The 17,147-nt window shown below is 54.8% G+C and overlaps 8 protein-coding genes across 8 annotated transcripts; 4 read left to right on the top strand and 4 right to left on the bottom strand.

The window, feature by feature from the left end:
* Positions 1-64: 64 nt before the first annotated feature.
* On the bottom strand, positions 65-2,142 carry BDY24DRAFT_2254 (uncharacterized protein). The gene is made up of 7 exons (XM_076636587.1): positions 1,959-2,142; positions 1,785-1,874; positions 1,643-1,705; positions 923-1,560; positions 597-839; positions 225-526; positions 65-123 (listed from the first exon to the last, which is right to left on the bottom strand). Exons 1-6 carry the CDS (start codon positions 2,023-2,025, stop codon positions 404-406), a joined length of 1,224 nt encoding a protein of 407 aa, XP_076501043.1. The 5' UTR covers positions 2,026-2,142; the 3' UTR covers positions 65-123; positions 225-403.
* Positions 2,143-3,331, bottom strand: BDY24DRAFT_2208 (uncharacterized protein). The gene is made up of 5 exons (XM_076636561.1): positions 3,139-3,331; positions 2,866-3,039; positions 2,648-2,710; positions 2,492-2,554; positions 2,143-2,375 (listed from the first exon to the last, which is right to left on the bottom strand). Exons 1-5 carry the CDS (start codon positions 3,174-3,176, stop codon positions 2,261-2,263), a joined length of 453 nt encoding a protein of 150 aa, XP_076501042.1. The 5' UTR covers positions 3,177-3,331; the 3' UTR covers positions 2,143-2,260.
* A 198-nt stretch (positions 3,332-3,529) lies between these two features.
* BDY24DRAFT_373179 (uncharacterized protein) lies at positions 3,530-4,751 on the top strand. The gene is made up of 4 exons (XM_076638264.1): positions 3,530-3,667; positions 3,774-4,222; positions 4,309-4,368; positions 4,504-4,751. The coding sequence occupies exons 1-4, from the start codon at positions 3,601-3,603 to the stop codon at positions 4,621-4,623; spliced, it is 696 nt and encodes a 231-aa protein (XP_076501041.1). The 5' UTR covers positions 3,530-3,600; the 3' UTR covers positions 4,624-4,751.
* Positions 4,752-4,858: 107 nt separating this feature from the next.
* On the bottom strand, positions 4,859-6,942 carry BDY24DRAFT_2136 (ADP-ribosylation factor GTPase-activating protein). Its single transcript, XM_076636526.1, has 7 exons — positions 5,929-6,942; positions 5,707-5,769; positions 5,544-5,591; positions 5,359-5,413; positions 5,195-5,254; positions 5,096-5,123; positions 4,859-5,001 (listed from the first exon to the last, which is right to left on the bottom strand). The coding sequence occupies exons 1-7, from the start codon at positions 6,617-6,619 to the stop codon at positions 4,975-4,977; spliced, it is 972 nt and encodes a 323-aa protein (XP_076501040.1). The 5' UTR covers positions 6,620-6,942; the 3' UTR covers positions 4,859-4,974.
* A 629-nt stretch (positions 6,943-7,571) lies between these two features.
* On the top strand, positions 7,572-8,572 carry BDY24DRAFT_373172 (uncharacterized protein). The gene is made up of 2 exons (XM_076638263.1): positions 7,572-8,376; positions 8,463-8,572. The coding sequence occupies exon 1, from the start codon at positions 7,741-7,743 to the stop codon at positions 8,191-8,193; it is 453 nt and encodes a 150-aa protein (XP_076501039.1). The 5' UTR covers positions 7,572-7,740; the 3' UTR covers positions 8,194-8,376; positions 8,463-8,572.
* Positions 8,573-10,299: 1,727 nt separating this feature from the next.
* BDY24DRAFT_2134 (mitochondrial carrier domain-containing protein) lies at positions 10,300-13,056 on the bottom strand. Its single transcript, XM_076636523.1, has 8 exons — positions 12,715-13,056; positions 12,495-12,546; positions 12,092-12,357; positions 11,848-11,925; positions 11,651-11,757; positions 11,047-11,543; positions 10,767-10,939; positions 10,300-10,668 (listed from the first exon to the last, which is right to left on the bottom strand). The coding sequence occupies exons 1-8, from the start codon at positions 12,834-12,836 to the stop codon at positions 10,641-10,643; spliced, it is 1,323 nt and encodes a 440-aa protein (XP_076501038.1). The 5' UTR covers positions 12,837-13,056; the 3' UTR covers positions 10,300-10,640.
* A 144-nt stretch (positions 13,057-13,200) lies between these two features.
* RPC25 (DNA-directed RNA polymerase III subunit RPC25) lies at positions 13,201-14,549 on the top strand (the record flags this gene model as incomplete). The annotated part of the gene is made up of 6 exons (XM_076642878.1): positions 13,201-13,224; positions 13,324-13,507; positions 13,640-13,726; positions 13,817-13,883; positions 14,027-14,115; positions 14,287-14,549. 6 exons carry the CDS (start codon positions 13,201-13,203, stop codon positions 14,547-14,549), a joined length of 714 nt encoding a protein of 237 aa, XP_076501037.1.
* Positions 14,550-14,854: 305 nt separating this feature from the next.
* On the top strand, positions 14,855-17,127 carry BDY24DRAFT_437387 (uncharacterized protein). The gene is made up of 8 exons (XM_076644264.1): positions 14,855-15,085; positions 15,285-15,342; positions 15,413-15,697; positions 15,780-15,851; positions 15,936-16,126; positions 16,212-16,640; positions 16,736-16,956; positions 17,051-17,127. The coding sequence occupies exons 1-7, from the start codon at positions 14,888-14,890 to the stop codon at positions 16,946-16,948; spliced, it is 1,446 nt and encodes a 481-aa protein (XP_076501036.1). The 5' UTR covers positions 14,855-14,887; the 3' UTR covers positions 16,949-16,956; positions 17,051-17,127.
* Positions 17,128-17,147: the final 20 nt, after the last annotated feature.

The following is a 17,147-nucleotide window of genomic DNA, read 5'->3' as shown; positions in this document are numbered from 1 at the left end:
GAGACTCACGACGGCACCGAGGCAGACGAGGCAGAGAAGGGATGAGTAGCAGACGTGACCGCCCTCGGTTTGGGTTTCGATGATTTTCGAAGAACGTCGTAGAGCAGGTCGGACTCGTCCTGGCTACAGCAAGCGAATGAGAAGAAGTAGAGTATGGTCAGCCAAATAGTCCTCGAAAAGAGAGCTGTAGAGGTAGGGGACGATGGGCTGGAAGGCAGACTCACTCGATCTCGATGTAGACGATGGATGTGCGGTCGAGGGAGAACTCGTGTTGAAGAAAGGTGAGAAGTTCGTCGGACTTGTGAGGACTGAAGTGGAAGGTGATGCACTTTTTGGCATAGTCGTGCTTGGTCGTGGCTGAAAATGAAGAAGAAGAAAGAGAAGAAGAGGAGGGAGAGTCTCGTCAGCGGAACGAATCGCAAGGAGGAAGGAAAGCTTGCGTACACTGAGCAGGTGATATGATCTTGTCCCTATCTCCATCATCGCTAAGCTCCAAAGAGACGAGGAAAGGTTCTTGGCTCGAGGCCTGTAGAAAGAACAAAGGTCAGCGAAGACGAGAGAGAAAAACCGAAGCCAGACGACGTTCTCCAACTCACTCGCATCCGAAGGATCTGAGGAAAAGGAAGACTGAGTTCCCCGTCGTTCTTCCCAGCACCGATCTTGAACATCCCTCCTCCGATCTGGAGGTTCGTCCGACTGCTTTGCTTGGAGAATCCCTTCCACCACTCGTGGACGGGGAACGTCTTGTGCCCTGGCTCTCCCCTTGCGACGGGTGGCTTCCTCGTAGATGATGTGGACGTCGACTTGGGCTTCCCGGAAGGCGACACAATCATCTGACCCTGAGAGGGAGGGGGGGAGGAAACCAGAAGGACGGTTGGATCAGTCTTCGAAGAAACGACGCGACGAGGTCAAACGAACGTACCTCTTTCCCCTTCATCTTCTTCGTCAAACCTCCCATCATCCCAGAAACAGGCCTCATCGGAAGCGGCTGATCGGTAACCTTCCTCTTGACCGCTCCAGTCGTCGAAGTCGAAGCAGCAGGAGCGGGAGCGTCGTCGTCGTCCGTCTCTCCTTTCAGCTGAGCCTTCTCCTTCTTCTTGAAGGATGGAAGTGGTGGACGAGATGTCTGAACCGAGTACTGATCCATTGGACTAGGATGCTTCGACTGAGAGGGTCCTGCTTCTGGGATGGATGGTGAACGGGGTCGAGGTTGCCGACGAGACGGAGCAGGAGAAGGACCGGGTTGACCTCCCACGATCGTAGCCTGTCGACCAGACGTTGAATGCATCGTGGCTACCTCTTCCGTAGTGAACTCCTGGATGTCGTCCTCCTCGTCCGATGAGATAGACAGGACTTCCTGAGACGGTTTCGTTCTCGTAGGCGGTGGAAGGGGACGCTCGACCTCGTGTCGTTTCGCCTTGTGACGGTCGATGATCCCTGCTCCGGTGGATGTCCTTTTCGGATTCGAGGGACCAGCGGTGGCGTTCTTGGGTGGAGGAGGAGGCTTGAGAGGGGCATCCTCCGAGTCGGACGAAGAGACGGTGACCTCGACCTGCTGATCTGAAGAGACGCGAGGCGAACGAGGAGAAGGTCGTCAGTCTCGAGTCCCTCAGAAACGAAGCGCTCGAAAGAAGACTCTTACCTAGAGAGACAGGTTTCGTAGATTTCGATGCTGCTGAGGTCGTTCCGTGAGACGTCGATAGGCCTTGAGGGAGAGGAACAAGAGGTCGATGAGCGTTCGCAAAGGAGTCGAGGGAAAAAGGGAGCGTCGCCGTTTGACTCACGAGAAGAAGAAGCTTGAGACTGTCGATGCGAAGTCGATCCAGATGGTCTCGGTTCTGAGTGATTTGGTCCTTGTCGACTCGGCGAAGGTCCTATACGAAAAGTCAACCATCAAACCGTTGAGCAAGAGAAAAACAAAGCGTCCTCGAATGAATCTCAAAACAGGTTGGACGTACCCGACATAGAATCCAGATCGTTCAACCAATCCTGCCCGTTCACTCTCAGGCTCTCACCCCGTCCCATACCCCACTGGGGATCAATAACGACCGCAGGCAGTTTCGAGAAGACACCAGCACCGTTCCGGTGCTGAGCAGGAGGGCGATTCGAGTTGACCTGAGGGGAAGAGGCGACGGGTTTCTTCTTGTTGAGAGTGTCCCGACCAAGGGTGTAGGGACTTGCGACGGCAGATGATCTTGGAGGGTATCCAGATCCGTAGTGCTGTTGATTGAAGGAAGGGGAGGGAAGGTGAGAGAACGGTTCAGTGGACGGTTCGAACGAGCAAGGAAGAATGAAAAAGGGGACGACTCACAGAAGGCTTAGGGGCCGTAGGCTTGGAGATAGGAACTGGGACTCCTGCCCAAGTGACTTCGTTCCTGTGGGTGAGCGGGCGACAAGTAGGTGAATGTGGGAGAAGTAAGCTCTCGAAGAGGAGGAACGAAGGACGCGCAGAAAGGGTTGGGGAGGGAAAGCTTTCGTCGTCGGTACGTACTTCGAGTTGGTGGCAGCCCTAATCTTCGATCCAGATGCAGCAGAAGCAGGTTGATCCGAGCGCCTAACGAGGAGGATGGAAAGAAAGAACGAAGGGAGAGTTCAGGAGGAGTTGACGAGCTCACGAAAGCTCGCAAGGGAGGGAAAGAAGCCTCACCTCGACCAGCTAGAGCCAGAAGCATCTGCGTTCGGCGTAGATACAAGTCCTTGATCATCGTTCCTGGTGGAGGTTCAGATCGCAAGCAAGATATATCTGTCAGCCCACGAAACGAACGACCTTCCTTGAGAGAAGGAGCTCCGACGTTGAGCTCGAGAGAATGCGACTCCCTCCTTCCCTTCGCCCCAAAGACCACAACCCGCAGAGAAGCTACTGACCTCTTTGATCCTCTGTTCACTCCAAAGGTTGTTGGTTGTAGAGACTCCAACGAGTTCTCTCCTCTCATGCTGGACAGATCCTTGACCGTCCCAGAGCCGTTCGAACCGCTCCTCCCTGCTGCTGCCTTGGAGCTCCCTCTGAGGTCCGGATTCGAAGCCGACGATTTCATAGCTCTGGTAGGAATACAAGCGAGGTATCGAAAAACACGGCGGTGAGAATCTTGGTAGGACGAGACGAAGACAGAGAGAGAGGGAGAGGAGAGGGAAGCTCACTGGTCGAAGATTCGGTTGGTGCCGTTGTTCGAGCTCATTATCGAGGAGCTTCGAGGGAAAGAGAGTCCAACAGAGGGTGGGTAAGGAAGATGAGGGGTGGATGTAGAGCTGGGTGAAAGTTTTGAGAGCTAGAAGGAGATGGGAAGGGAAGGAGAAGGCGATGGTTTGTCGAAGGGGAGGAGGAAGGAGAGAGAGCTCGCGCGAAGGAGGGGAGCCAGGGAGGGGAGTCGGCCGATTCGCAGGGAAGATGGAGGATTTTTAAGTGGATGGGTGAAGAGAAACAGGGATGTATGCTGAGCTGGAGAAGGTCGAGAAGAGCCAGATTCCTGTCGAAGACGACGTGAGGTGATGGTTGGAGGTGGCGGAGAAAGAAAGCAAGAGAGAGAGAGAGAGCTGACCTTTCCTTTCCCCTCGAACTCCCATCTCCTTCCTTTCCTCCCCCCAAACAACTTTTTTCCGACCATGTCTGCTACACCACCTTGGTTCAAGATCATTCAGGATCTCGTTGAAAAATATCCCAGAGAAACGAGTGAGCTTTCTCTTCCTTTGCTTCTCCGACTCGGCCGATCTCTCTTCTCTGATCCCTCTTCTTCCTCTCTTCCTTTTGCTCTTCTCCATCTTTGCCCTTCTCCCAGCTCAATCGCTCTCTACGCTCACCTCCTCCGGCTCTCCAACCACTCGATCCGTCGTCCACCGTCAATTCCATCTCCCTCGACGGTCCGCTCCTCCCTCCCCTTCGCTCTCCTCCTCCTCTCCTCCTTCCCTCCCTGCCATCCCCCTCTTTGTCTCCACGACCGACATCCGATCCTCCAAAGCGTCCCAGATCGCTTCCGTCTCGCCCTCGGTCTCGGTCTCGTGGTGGTTCCCTTCAGAGAACTCTCAGATCAGAGTCGAAGGTTCAGCCAGGGTCGTTTCCACCGGAGATGAACCTCACGGATCGGATTTGGATCTGCTGAGGAAGGCGCTGTGGAAGAAGATGAGCGGGCATTTGAGAGCTAGTTTCGCTAGGACGAGAGCTCCAGGATCGAGGATGGACAGCTACGAGGATGGCAAGGATTGGCCAGAGACGTTGCCTACGCTGGAGGTGAGCTTCCTTCGTCCCGTCCCTCCGCTTCCCTCCATCTCTCGTTCGTTCTTGAACGCTCACTCTCCCTCTCCGTCGCTCCACAGAACGCCAAAGACGAAGTCCAAAGAGAACAGATCAAGTTCGCCTACCAGAACTTTGCCCTCGTTCGTCTCTCTCCTTCCCTTCCTTGTCTCGACTCCCTGGAACTCTCACGAAGTTTCAGCCCGCCGGTCCAGACCTCCAAGGCTAACTCTCTCTTTCTCTCTCTCCTTCCCTGTTCCCTTTCTTTTCTTCCTCAGGTCCTGATCGCCCCTCATCACATCGACTACGTCGAACTCTCCGCGATCCCCAACAGGAGGACGTCCTGGAGACTCGATTACCAGGCGCACGAGTGGAAGGAGGAGATCCTCGTCCCGTAGTCTAGACTAGATCGTCGACCCGACTCTCGACCAAGTAGACTCGTCTGTCTGTTTCGCTTTCTGACTTATTTTTGGGTGGTTTGGGTTTCGTTCGTTATGTTATGTTAGGTTATGATTTTCTCTCTTTCTTGGTCGGAAGAAACGAGGAGCAAGAGAGAGAGAGTTCAAGACAAAAAGAGGGTCGGGTCGAGGACGCGTCGAGACTTGGAACTTTCGTCGTTCCTTTGGTTCAAGGTGATTCCGAAATCATCAAGTCATGATATTAGAACCACTAACCCCCAGCAAAGCAACAGCTAAATCGTAAAGTAGGGTAGAGACAACCTCCGCTTCTTCGAACCGAGCAACTCTCGCTCAAGCACTCCTCCATCGTCCGTCGACCTTTGGCGTAAAACGAAGTGCGAAAACCGAGTCAGTTTCCGATTACCTCCATAACCAGAAGAGGAAGAAGAAAAAGAGCGGAGGGGGTCCTCACATATTTCGACTGGATGAACGCCTTCATACTGTTTCGGATCGAACGAGAAGAACGTCAACGACAACGACGACGCACGACGGAAGGAGAGAAGGAACGAACTTGGCCCTCTCCTCCGGCTCTGGAGGTTGGGTTTCCCAGATGGAGTTGAGGTAGGTGTTTCTGATCATCCACGGGCGAAAAAAGGGAAGGGAGGGGCAAAGGTCGAAGTCAGCGGACGAGGAGGGAGAAGGGGAAAGGGAGGGAGAACGAGAGCGAGAGCTCACCCTGTCCGATCAGCAGCTAGGATATCCTCGTCCTTCCAGTTGTCGAGGTCGACGCCTGTGTGTGAAAGAGAAAGTAAGCAAGGAGGAGGAGGAGGAGGAGGAGGAGGAGGAGGAAAAGAGGTCAGCGATGACGAGAAGTCGACCAGCGTCGAAAAAAAGAGAGAAAACGGCGAAACTTAACGTACTTCGAACTTTGGAGATGTGAGATCCTAAACTCCGATGGACTCCCGAGCCTGTTTTAAAAGCAGGTGAAGAAGCGAATGGAGAGATGGCGATTCAGCTCGAGGGCTGAGACGGGAGAGCGAAAGCGCCGAATCGATGAAGACAAACGGGAAAAAAAAAACTCACACTCGATACACATGAACCCAACCAACCGAGCATCATGAATCGCTATCGTCGCCCATCGAGGATCTTTTAGAAACACGCAAAACGAAGAAGAAGAAAGAAAGACGCGTCAGTTTCCGTCTCGTCTCGTCTCGTCGCATCTTCCTTCCCTCTCTCCTCCCACCCACCAACCCGTCCCGAATTGCACCACCGGCGCAGGAAGAGAGAGAAAAAAAAAGCACTCACTAGGCCTCCCGCAATCCACACAGTTCCTGTTCCCCTCCCTCTTTGAAATCTCCAAGATCGAAGGCAAGACCCTCTTCCTCTTCCCGTCCTCTTCTTCACCGTTCCCACCACCAAACGTCCTCCCCTCACTCAACGCCCTCCTCTCCGTCCCACTTCCACCACCTCCCAAAGCCAGCTCATTCACCCTCCTCTCGATCCCATCCAACCCACCGTGTTGCTGCTGTTCCTCCTCGAGGAAACAGCTGCTGCTGCTCCTCCTGCTCGAGGACTCTCCCGTCCGACTTCCTTCGCCGCTCTCGGACCGGTCGATCGTCATCGAGAGGCGGGATGGCGAGGTCCTGACTTGAGCGAGGTGGTAAGGGGACGAGGAGAACGAGGTCGGGTTCGGGTGGTGGTGGTTGTTGTGGGAGAGTTTTTGGGCGGAGGGAGGAGGAGTGGGAGCTGGGGAAGGGGAGGTGATGTGGAAGGTTGGTCCGAGAGGTGGTTGTTGGGTACTGGTGGAGTAGGAGGTTGAGGCTGTTGAGCGGTGGTTCGAGGAGAAGAACGGTGGGATTCCATCCTTCGGATCGTTCGTCGTCGTCACGGTCGAGTTCGTCGAATCCTGATACCGATGAGGATGATGATAATCCCGATGCGAGATCCCTCCAGGACTGGTCCCATCGAAAGGTGAGGACGACGACGAAGCGAACATGGCCGCTCCTCCTTCCGAAGGACTCGACGCGTGATGAGGATAAAGTCCTTGTCCTTTCGAAGCTCGTTTGTTGGCCGAGCTCTTCCTCGAGAGAGGGTTCCCCCAGGCTCTAAAAGCTGGGAAAGCAGAGGAGGAAAGAGGAGGAGAGGAAGCAGAAGGGGAGGTGGGGTTGGGGTTGGTCTGGGAGGAGTTGATGGGGAGACCGAGTCCGAGTCCGTGGGGGGTTCGAAGGAGGAGTCCGAGGTCGTCGATGGAACTGAGGGTGGGGATGGAGGAGTTGGAGAAACCTCGGATGGAGGCGGTGCCGTTGATGGAGGCTGGGGGAGGGAAGGAAAGAAAAGAAAAGGTCCAGCGTTCTCGTTCTCGTTTCAACGAGAGAAAAAAGGAACGAGGTGAAGAGAGCTCTCACCTTCAATCGCATTCCCCAACGCAGCCAACCACCGATTCATATCCAGTTCACTCGTAGCTTGGAATCGACGAGTAGACTTCCGAGTGATGAGTTCGATGACTGAAACGAACCCGAACGAGGAAAGAGTTCAGCCCAAACTCCACCTCCAACGAAACGAAAACAAAGACGCGTCCTCACCGAACCTCCGATCCGACTTCCTCGCTTCTCGAGCCTGTGAACCAAAGTCACGTCAGTCGAAGAGCTCGAGCTCAGATGAAAAGGTGAAGGAGGGAAAAAGACGTGCGCTCACCGAAGCAAACATCAAATCCGTCGTACTCGCAAACTCGACGCCCTCGCTCCCCGACCGATACTCGATCAACTGACTCTGCTTCACTTCGCACCAGCATCCTAATCCATCCAAACCAACAAACCAAACCCAGTCCGTCAGTGCCTTCGCCTCTCTTTTTCGTTCCGTTCCAAAAACTCACTCTCCCAACCCCCTCTCGCCCTACCACTACCGCTCTCCCTCTCTTCCCTCCCTCCCTCCCCCGCACACCACAGATACCCTTCCTTCTTCCTCCCTTCCTTCTCCCTCAGATCAGCCCACCTGATCGACCCATCGGCCAGATCCCGGATCCCTTTCAGCGCCGCGTTCCCGTTCCCGTTCCCGTTCCCGCTGTTGACCAGTCCAGCAGCGGAGGAGGAGGAGGAGTAGGATTTCGGCAGGACTTGGATGGAGTGTCGGCTCGGTCGTTTGACTTCTGGGCTGGCGATGGATTGGGTTGGATGTTGGAGGGAGAGAGGTGGTGGGATTGGGTTGGGGTTGGGGTTGGAGGAGGAGGAGGAAGGGGAAGGCTGGAAGGTGGGAGAAGAGGATCGGTTGCTGTTGTTGTTGTTGTTGAAGTTTCGGAAGGGAGCGGCGATGGTATCGAGTAAGGACGGATCGTTCGAGTTCGACGCGTTGCCTCCTCCGCTGCTGAAAGCAGCTCTGATCTTGGATCCCAGCCGATCTCGTTTCCTCTCGTGTCCATGCCCGTTCCCGTTCCCGTATCCTCCCAGCTCCAACCCTCCTCCGCTCTCGAAATTCTCCCAACTGGACTCGTCGTCCGCCACTGCTGACCCTCCTCCTCGAGCAACGTCCAGCAGAGCTCGATGCGACGTCTGCCTGAGCTCCCACCACTCCTGAACCTGGAGGTTCCGTTCGCTCGCTTCGGCGAGGGTGCGTTCGAGGTCTTCTCGAGCCGAGGGCGACGGGGAGGTGAAGGTGAGGAGCTGGGAAGGGAACGTGAGGAGGTGGACGCGGAGGGATTCAAACTGAGGTCCGAGGGTGAGGTTGAGGAGGTGGGAGTGGAGTTCGAAGCGGTAGAGGCTAGAGTAAAGGAGTTTTCGAAGGAGTCAGCGAGAGTGAGAAGAAATCGAGGACGCGTTGAAGGGGAGGACCGAAAGTCGACTCACTCCCACTGCAGATTCCTAGCTCTGAACGCCGCGTCCAGGTTCGGCGAGTCTTTGCTCGCCGGCGAAGACAGGTACTTGGCTGTATAGCTGAGGTAAGACTTGGACTCCTCCTGCAGCAAACGAAGAACGAGAACAGGAATCAGCTCTCTCTCTCTCCCTCTCTCGACGCGTCTCTTCCCTCTCCTTGCTCCTTCCTTCCCTCCGTCTTCCCGAAACTCGTACGAAAACTAACCTCGTACCCCTTCCTACTCATCTTCTCCTTCTCCCCTTCCTTGACCAACTCGTAAAAACTCTTCAACGGCCCAACCACCGTCCGTTCCAACGCCTCCCTCTCCTCCCTCCTCTCCTTCCTCCTCCTCCCTACGACTCCTCCCACCCCCCAAGCTCCTCTCAACCGCCCGTTCGCACCCATCTCACTCGCACTCGCACTCGCACTCGCTGGATCGTCCATACATCCTCCCAACTCCTGCATCCCCTTCGCGAGCTCCTCCTCCGCGTCCGACAGCTGAAGCAGGAGCTCTGAAACGTGAGCGGCGGAACGTTGGACGTGTTTGACGTGGGTTTTCAAGGAAGCGAGACGGAGGGAGAGGGAGAGGAGGGTGGATCGGAAGGCTGGGGAGTCCGGGGAGGGAGAGACGGGCAGGGTCGTCGTAAGTGAGGGCGGGAGCGGGAGCAAAAGGGAGGAGGAGGGTGAGCGTGGTGGTGCGTTGGAGTTTTGGAAGCGAGAGGAAGTTGGAGAGGGAGCAGTGGTGCGTGTTGGTGTTGATGGTTGAGGGGAAGAAGGAGGAGGTGGGAGCAAAGACGGGAGGAGGGCGGCTGGTTTCGACGACGACGACGACGTGTTGCTCTGGCTGTTGAAGTCGGACCTCGGAGGCAGAGCGAGACTGGCTTGAGTGTTGAGGTAGGACGAGTAACCTCCCGCTGAAGAAGCTGAAGCTGTCGTATCCGTTGAAGAAGAGCGAGAGAAGGAAGGAGGGTTGACGGGAAGGCTGAGAGCTGTTGAGGAGGAGGAGGGAAGGAGAGGAAGGTGGTGAGCTCGACGTTGCGTTTTGATTGAGCTCGATTGAAATGAAGATTGAAACGAACCTGGTTGTTGTTGTTGTTGATTAGAAGAAGGAGACGATTCGGCTCTCCTGGTTAAAGCAGCTGCTAGATTTCGTTCGCTCGAGTTAAGCCCTGCTCGGCAAGAAGAAACAAACGAGAGAAGGAGGAGGGTCAGCAACGAAGAACGAGCTCGCCACGTCCCTCTCTCTTCCCTTCCTTCTTCCTCTTCCCTCGTTCATCGTCTCTCCTCCAACCACCACTACCACCACCATCCTTCCTTCCTTCCTTCCTTCTTCGACTCCCTCTCTCTCCCAAAAAAAAAAACCCCCCATGCTCCCAACCTCCCGCTCTCTCGCTCTCCTGGACACGCACGAACTCACCTTCCTCGGGCCCTCCTACTCTGAGATCAAAGCTCTTCCCTCGATTCACCGGTCTCGAACGAGGAGGTCGATGAGGTCCCGAGGAGGATTCCACGATACTCCTGCTGCTGCTGCTGGTAGTAGTAGGACGAGGCGTGGTAGGGAGAGGTCGAGGAGGAACAGACATGGACTTCTCGTTCGAGCTGCTCCTTTCTTTTGTCGAGCTGAGCTGAGCTGTGAGCTCCTTCTGCGGTTTCGCGAGGAGCTGGGATGAGTTGAGCTGGAGCTGAGAGGTGAGAAAGCTAGGTTGAGTCGAGAAGGGATAGAGCAAGGAAAGAAGAGAAAGGAGGTCTAGGGAGCTGGGTCGACGTTTGGAGGAGAGGAGAGGACCTCCTGTTCCAAAAGCTCGACACCTTGTCTCGTCGGCTTTCGAGCTTCGAAAACAACGCGTCTGATTTATTTATTTATTTCATCCTCCGAACCTTCCAAAAAAATATGAGGTTGCGATAAAGAAAGCAAAAAGCGAGGAGGCGAAACGAAACGAAACGACGAAAGGGTTTTTGGTTTGGGGTTGGAGAGAGGTGTGGGTTTTGATGAGTGGGTTCCGAAGAAGTGGTAAGATCTAAGCATGCAAAGACAAGGGATGGGATGGTGTGGGATAGGAATAGAATGCCAACAAAAAAAAAAACTCGAGCTGATGCAAAAGGAGCTGAGAGGGAGAGGGTACGAAGGGTTGGAAAAAAGGAGGACGCGTCGGTGCGTTTTTTTTGGGGGGTTACCACCGGATGGCGAGCTCGTAGACACTGCAGGATCCGAATCAAAGAAGAAGAAGAAAACGGGACGAGGAGTCAGTTCTGTATTGAAATGAGAAAGGAAGGAGAGGAGAGCAGGAACGACGCACCTGTACATCGCCGCCGCGTTGGGCACGACCCTCATCAAATGAGCCGTCAGTCCTCCGTAGAGCGACCGAGCTCCCTCCTCTGCGATGACGAGCTTGAGCGTCTGGACGAGACCGGTGTACTTGGGTTTGAGCATGCCGTCCGGGATGGGTTGACGGAGACGGGTTCGAAGGACCTGAAGACGCGTGGGGAAGGAAAGGGACGTCAGTTCGTTTCCTCGTTCCGTCTCTTTTCCTCCTCCACCCTGGTTCCCAAAACAAAGATCTGGGCTGATTCACTCACCTCATGAGGATACGTAATCAACGCCGCAAGCATCTTCGCCCCTCCCGCCGCACCCAACACTCCCGTCCACTCCCCTAGCTTCCCTCCCTTCTCACTCACGCCCATCGTCTTGAACTTCTCGTACACCACCCACTGGATCACTCCCTCACTCACTCCCAGCATCGAAGCCGACAGTCCCTTGTACAGTCCTTTGGTTCCCTCGGTTTGGAGGATGAACCTCAGGCACGTCCACGCGTTGTGGAAAGGAGGAGGTTTGGAGGAGCTGGGGAGGGTGGAAGGGAGATGGTTGATGGGGAGGAGGGTGGAGGCAGGGAGAGGAGGAGTGAGTCCGAGGAAGGTTGGTGAGGGTTTGGGGACGGAGCCGGCGAGGGTGGAAGGAAGAGGAGCGGCGGGGGCAGGAGTTGGGAGGGTGGAAGGGTGTTTGGGGGAGGATTGGGAGAGTTGAAGACGCGTTTTGACGACCCAGATGGGGTTGGTGACGGTTCCGGTGGCGATACCTAGGGAAAAAACGATTCAGGGAAGAGAAGGTCAGCTTCGGGCGAGAGCTCATCGACGCGCTGGAGGGCTGAGAAGGAGGAGAGAGAGAGAGAGAGAGAGAACGAACCAGCAGAAGCAGCCGAGATCAAATGCACCCAACTAGCTTCCCGACCGTTGTTGAAGTTCTCAGCAATGATCTGCTTGAGGTTTCCATAGGTGAAGAACTGTATCGATCTGTGGGGAGGGAAGGAAAGGAGAGGAAGGAGGTGAGCTTGCCGAAACGACGCGAAGCGATCTTGATAAGAAAGAACGCGAAGGACGAACCGAGCTGGGATCACACCGACCATGGTGGGTCCGATACCTTTCCAGAGAGCAGGAATTCCCTCGGTACGGGCGATATCCCTAAAAAGAAAAAGAAACGACACAAAGAAGGAAGGACAGAGGAGGTAAGCTTCGTCGCCTCCTTTCGAACCCAAGAGCTGCTCCCTCTTGTTCAAGACCTTCCACGGCTCTCTTGTCTCTCCCACAAGCATCTCCTCGAGGAAACCTCATCAGATGGAAAACTCACTTGAGGATCTGCCCAGTCTCTACAAAGTTCCAAAGCAAGCTCGTCGGCTTGACCTTGGTCGCGACTCCAGCTGCTGTCGGAGGGAGCACTCCCTTCTTCGCAGCGGCTGCCACCGCCTCAGGAAGCGTCCCTGGTGTTGCTCGTGATGATTTTGAAGGGAGGGTAGAGGAGGAAGCGGCGGCGTCGACGTAGGAGGAGTAAGGGACGGATTTGAGGGAGGAGGAGGCAGCGACGGCGGTTCGGAAGAGGGAGGATTGAAGACGAGTCTGAGAGAGAAGGGAGAGGACGATGGTCAGGATATTCTTCGAGAATGAGCTGATTAGGCCCTTCGAAGGGGTTGGGAAAGGAGGGGCCAAAAGGTGGGACGAAGAATCGAGGACGAATGAGCAAGGGTTGAACTGACTTTGACGACGTCCAACGGAGCAGTAATCACAGCTCCCGTCATTCCTCCGACACTAATAGAAAGTCCAAGATGTATAGAGTAGAGAAGCAAGGTCAGCTCTGAGTTGCTGCTGTTTGAAGAGGATCGAAAGAAGCAGCGATCGTGCTCCGTTTGAGCTCCCTCTCGTCCTTCGACCAGAGCCCCCCTTCCTTCTTCTTTCTTGATTGAAAAAGAAACTCACGCTCCAGCAGCCATATGCCTCCAGCTCTTCTTGGGATCCCATTCTACCTTTGCCGGAGGTGCAGGTTCTGACGGTATCGAGTTGGGGAGGCTCTCAGCCGAGAGGGAGGAAGTGGAGGCCATACGAGAGGAAGGAGGTTTGAAGTTGAAGGTGAAGGGAGGAGGAGAAGGCGAGGAAGAGGTGGGCACACGAGCAAGATCGAGATTGCCGTTTTTTTTCGAAGAGGAGAGAGAAGAGAAAAGGAGAGAAGGGAAGGGAGTAGTGGTCTAAGTTGTTGGATTCGAGTTGATGGTGGTGAGAGGGTAGGAAGCAGAGGAAGGGATGAACCTCTAGAGCTCGAAAAAGTGGGAGAGTCCAGGCTTCCCTCCCATCCCACGACGACGACAACCTGCTCCTAGACCCTGGAAACGACTCTTTACGACCCTTCCCCACGACCTCCCTAGCTTCTCTCTCCCTCTCATCGTCCGATTCTCATCTCGTCCCAGGATGTTCGTCCTCTCCAAAATCAAGGTCAGCTCGACTCTCCTCCTTCTTCCTCCCTCTTCTCCTCTCCTCTCGACTCGAACCTGAGCTGATTCTGCTTTTATACGGCCTTGCTGGGATTGACAGGACACCGTCCCCATCTTCCCTATGGAGTTCAAGCTCGAAACGCACGTCGCCATCACCTCCTACCTCCACAAGAAGTACTCCAACAAGATCCTCCAACAGGTCGGGTTCTGCATGGCCGTTTGGGATCTCGTAGAGTGCGGAGATGGGAAAGTGAGATGGGGAGATGGGGCAGTTTGGTACAAAGGTCAGTTCGGACAAAGAATTTCAGCTTGGAAGCTCATCCTCGGCGCGTTCAGCTGGGAAGAAGAAGGGAGGGGAGGAAGGGAACTCGAAGCTGACCACCTGTCCTTCTCTTTCTCTCTCCTTGATCATCTAGTCATCTTCAACCTCTTGGTCTTCCAGCCTGTTATCGGAGAAGTGTTCGTTGGGAAGGTCGTCTCGTCAACACCAGATCGAATCAGAGGTGCGTCTCTTCTCTCCTTCGTTCAGCTTTCAAACCCTCGAGCTCACCTTTTCCCTCTCCTTCCCTCGCAAACCCTTTCCCTCCCTCCAGTTTCCCTCGGATTCTTCGACGATATCTACATCCTCGCCTCAGCACTACCGCCGGATGAGTTCATCTAGTGAGTCCCTCCTCCGTCTCTGCATCTCGCCTGGACTTTCTAAGCTGTCGCGTCTCTCGAACTTTGCGAGTCGTCGCGTCGCTTTCGTTTTTCCGTCGAGCTGATCTGGACGCTTTTCTTTCCTTTCTACTCTGCTCTTTCAGCGATCCCGACGAGCCTGAACAACCGACTGGAGCTCATCACTGGCTCGTCCCTCAAGATGAGGAAGATGCTGCAGAGGGACTCGAACGAAGTGAGTCTTTCGCGCGTCCTTTCTCTCCCTTCGTCTTCTCCTCTCATCTCGTTCGCCGTCCTCCTCGTTCATTTATCTAACCAAAAACCTCCTCTTTTCTCATCATCTTCCTTCCCCTTTCCTTTGTCTCTCCCTCGCTCCACTCCACCCTTCTCCCTCGCCTCCTCTCAGCCCGTCTCCCCATCCTCAACTCCGACCTCATCCGCCTCCGCCTAACCTCCACCAAATTCCAAGAGCACGAACCTGGACCTCCTCGAGAACGAACCCGAGTCGTCGATGGAATCGTGGAAGACATCCCCATCGGGGAGGGAGAGGAAGTCCTGCCGGGTTGGTTGCTGGAAGGAACGATCGCGGAGCAGGGACTTGGGTGCGTGGATTGGTGGCCTGCACCGGAAGAGGAGGGGGACGAGGCGGAGGATATGGTTGTGGGTTGATCTGGGGCTGTTCGTTTGGATTTTTGGGGTTTGGGAGAGAACGAGGTGGAGGGAGGGAGGGAAGGAGGGAGGAGGATCTCGTTCCCGTTTTGTCGAGTCGGTTTCTTGGACTGTGGGTTTGTTGGGTTGTTGGAGTGTAGGATATCCTTTAGTAGTTGATGTAGAACCATGCTCTTACGTTTTTTATCTTGTTGCCTCTCAAGCGAGCAGCAGAGCTTCAATCCGAGTAGCAATCTAGAAAAGCGGCACATCGTTCAAATCGATCAGAGAGGCTTCCAAAGAGCTCCCTCCCTTCTCCTCCAACGCCGACAAGCTCATTCGAGTCCGAGAAATCTACAATGCTCTCACGGATAGGCTCCTCTCTCAAACCTCACCACGATCCATCCTTCACGGTCGACTTTGATCAGCAATCGACCAGATCGGCAGGGAGCGTCGTCGAGGGAACCGTCAACTTGACCTTGGACGATCAGGGAGGAGCTGGAGGGATCGGAAGGAAGGCCTTTTCAGAGCTTCGAATCAAGTTTGGGGCAGTTCAGGTGAGTGGTCGTCTAGACACTGGTCCTGTCGATCGTCGGAGATAGCAGAGCGAGCGAGGGGAGGGAAGAAGAGAGGAAGGAAAGGTCGATGAGCTCGCGAGCTCGCACTTTGTCCTTTCTTCCTCCCTCTCCCCTCTCCTTCCCTCCTCGAGCATCTAAAGCAGCCCTGAACTTGTTCTTCTTCGCTTTCTGTCTTCAGCACTCAACCTACCAGCACTATCGACCTCAACCAGGACCGATGGGCTTGTCGGGTCAAGGTTCGTTATCTCTCTCCACACCTTCTCTCTTCCCAACTCCTCCAACCTAATCTGCGCCTTGCTTCTGTAGACTACCGATCGGAGACGCACCCTATGCTGGAGTCTGGTCTTATCCTTTGGAGCTCTCCTCGTCTTCCTCCCTCGACTCCAGGCGCATCGACGTCCTCCTCGTCGAATAGACCGTCCGGAGGGAAGCAGGTCATCTCACTTCCGTTCTCGTTCAGCCTTCCCACTCTGGAGGAGCAGGAAGCCTCAGGATTTATACTTCCCCCATCGTGGGAAGGTGGAACTCGCTCTCAAGCTGGCGACGTAGGAAAGGGACGAGCGGAAGGGAGGGACGTTGGTAGGAACTCTTGTGAGAGGACGTTCTTTCCTGTCTGAACCACACTTCTCGTCATGTAACTGATATCTGCATGTTCTTGAACTCCTCGGTCAAGATTACATCAAAGTCACTGGTATGCGAACGGCGATGCTCTCGACGAACGAGCGCGTCGTGCTTCCCTTCATCTGTTCGTCGCGTCGCTTTCTTCATCACTCCTTCATGTTCCTGTTGCTGGGAGCTGAGATTGTTCTTCTCCCCTTCGTACTTTTAGATCTACCACCAGCAACCGTGCCAGTGGACATCATCCCTCCTCCGATCTTCCCTCCTCCCGAAGAAGGGGATTCGACGCTTCCAATCCGACCTCCTCCTCGACCTCTCGACGACGACGGCTGGGTCACCGTTCGAACTCAGAAGAGCTTTCGAGAGAGTCTGTTCGGTAAATCTGGCCTCGTTGTCGTATCTGTGAGTTCCGTTCGCCTCCTCCCTTGTTTTCGATGCTCAAAACGCGTCTTCAGAACGAACCTGATTCTTTCGACTCCTTTTCAAGCTCACCGCACCTGCTTTGCCAGCCTACCCAACCTCTCATCCCATCCCTTACTACCTCTCGCTCATCATCAAGTCACCTCCCTCGTCCTCTACATCCTCCCAGCCTCAACTCCGGCTCCCTTCGCCTTCCAACGTCAAACTCCTCCTCAATCGAACCGTGTTGACGGAAGCTCAAGGAGCTCGCCAAAATGTTCGCCAGCTCGTTGGTCCCGTAGTTGACTTTGGGAGTGAGAAGAGAATCTGGCATGGCGACATGTTCTACTCGGAGGAGTACGAGGAGGACGAGGGGGGAGGGAGGAAGAAGGCTGGGAAGGTTGTGGGACGATGGGCGAGGGAAGTTGTGATTGTAGGAGAGATGAGGTTTGAGGGAGTAGGGGTTGGACCTAGTTTCGATCGGGGAGAGTCCAAGCAGGGACGGTTGGCTTGTGATGTGAGTTCTGTCCATCGAATTCTTTCGGTTTCGTGGCGTCGCGTCCCGACCTTCCGTCTCATTTTGCTGATACTGGTTCTTCCCTTCTCTTGCAGTATTGGCTTTCTGTCCACGTACCCATCAAAGGTATTTCAAGTGATCTCGACTCGGACAACTTCTTGCCCGTAACTCTTTCGTCGAGAATCGATTTGGAGTCGTTGGACGACCGAGGAGTTTGGAAGGAAACGGGAGGGGAAGAGTGGCTACCGAGCTACTTCGACGCGTCGGACGAGAAGACGGATATTTTTGAGGATGAGAAGAAGAGCTGATCTGATCGGTGAGTCCTGCTCGGGGGGAGGGCAGAGCGTGTCGCTTTGTTGATTGTCGCGTCGTCTTGAGCTGATCGGACCGTTCCTCTTTCTTCCTCGCAGGCGAGCTCAGTACTCTTCTCGTCGAACATCTTATTTACATTTCGTACGCCTTGTTCGATCTCATGAGAATTATCGTATCGTACTCGTCGAAGCCGAC

Source organism: Mrakia frigida, assembly GCF_051309035.1.
Source record: "Mrakia frigida strain ATCC 22029 unplaced genomic scaffold BDY24scaffold_1, whole genome shotgun sequence".
NCBI lineage: Eukaryota > Fungi > Basidiomycota > Tremellomycetes > Cystofilobasidiales > Mrakiaceae > Mrakia > Mrakia frigida.
Note: the sequence above shows the minus strand (reverse complement) of the source record. Positions and strands in the feature narration are given on the sequence as shown.

What these genes read in the sequence shown, in the direction of transcription:
- BDY24DRAFT_437387 (XM_076644264.1), top strand. Translation starts at nt 14,888, where the DNA reads ATGCTCTCACGGATAGGCTCCTCTCTCAAACCTCACCACGATCCATCC. An exon ending in GATGGGCTTGTCGGGTCAAG is followed by an intron (nt 15,343 to 15,412) that starts GTTCGTTATCTC and finishes TTGCTTCTGTAG; the next exon opens with ACTACCGATCGGAGACGCAC. An exon ending in CGTCGTGCTTCCCTTCATCT is followed by an intron (nt 15,852 to 15,935) that starts GTTCGTCGCGTC and finishes TCGTACTTTTAG; the next exon opens with ATCTACCACCAGCAACCGTG.
- BDY24DRAFT_2208 (XM_076636561.1), bottom strand. Translation starts at nt 3,176, where the DNA reads ATGAGCTCGAACAACGGCACCAACCGAATCTTCGACCA. An exon ending in GTGAACAGAGGATCAAAGAG is followed by an intron (nt 2,711 to 2,865) that starts GTCAGTAGCTTC and finishes AACCTCCACCAG; the next exon opens with GAACGATGATCAAGGACTTG. An exon ending in TCTGGCTCTAGCTGGTCGAG is followed by an intron (nt 2,555 to 2,647) that starts GTGAGGCTTCTT and finishes CCTCCTCGTTAG; the next exon opens with GCGCTCGGATCAACCTGCTT.
- BDY24DRAFT_373172 (XM_076638263.1), top strand. Translation starts at nt 7,741, where the DNA reads ATGGAGTGTCGGCTCGGTCGTTTGACTTCTGGGCTGGCGATGGATTGG.
- BDY24DRAFT_373179 (XM_076638264.1), top strand. Translation starts at nt 3,601, where the DNA reads ATGTCTGCTACACCACCTTGGTTCAAGATCATTCAGGATCTCGTTGAA. An exon ending in AAAATATCCCAGAGAAACGA is followed by an intron (nt 3,668 to 3,773) that starts GTGAGCTTTCTC and finishes CCCTTCTCCCAG; the next exon opens with CTCAATCGCTCTCTACGCTC. An exon ending in CCTACCAGAACTTTGCCCTC is followed by an intron (nt 4,369 to 4,503) that starts GTTCGTCTCTCT and finishes TTTCTTCCTCAG; the next exon opens with GTCCTGATCGCCCCTCATCA.
- BDY24DRAFT_2254 (XM_076636587.1), bottom strand. Translation starts at nt 2,025, where the DNA reads ATGGGACGGGGTGAGAGCCTGAGAGTGAACGGGCAGGATTGGTTGAAC. An exon ending in CGATCTGGATTCTATGTCGG is followed by an intron (nt 1,875 to 1,958) that starts GTACGTCCAACC and finishes CTTTTCGTATAG; the next exon opens with GACCTTCGCCGAGTCGACAA. An exon ending in AGAAGATGAAGGGGAAAGAG is followed by an intron (nt 840 to 922) that starts GTACGTTCGTTT and finishes CCTCCCTCTCAG; the next exon opens with GGTCAGATGATTGTGTCGCC.
- BDY24DRAFT_2136 (XM_076636526.1), bottom strand. Translation starts at nt 6,619, where the DNA reads ATGTTCGCTTCGTCGTCGTCCTCACCTTTCGATGGGACCAGTCCTGGA. An exon ending in TGGGTTCATGTGTATCGAGT is followed by an intron (nt 5,592 to 5,706) that starts GTGAGTTTTTTT and finishes CTTTTAAAACAG; the next exon opens with GCTCGGGAGTCCATCGGAGT. An exon ending in TCACATCTCCAAAGTTCGAA is followed by an intron (nt 5,414 to 5,543) that starts GTACGTTAAGTT and finishes TTTCACACACAG; the next exon opens with GCGTCGACCTCGACAACTGG.
- BDY24DRAFT_2134 (XM_076636523.1), bottom strand. Translation starts at nt 12,836, where the DNA reads ATGGCCTCCACTTCCTCCCTCTCGGCTGAGAGCCTCCCCAACTCGATA. An exon ending in CTCCGTTGGACGTCGTCAAA is followed by an intron (nt 12,358 to 12,494) that starts GTCAGTTCAACC and finishes CTTCTCTCTCAG; the next exon opens with ACTCGTCTTCAATCCTCCCT. An exon ending in GAGACTGGGCAGATCCTCAA is followed by an intron (nt 11,926 to 12,091) that starts GTGAGTTTTCCA and finishes TTTTCTTTTTAG; the next exon opens with GGATATCGCCCGTACCGAGG.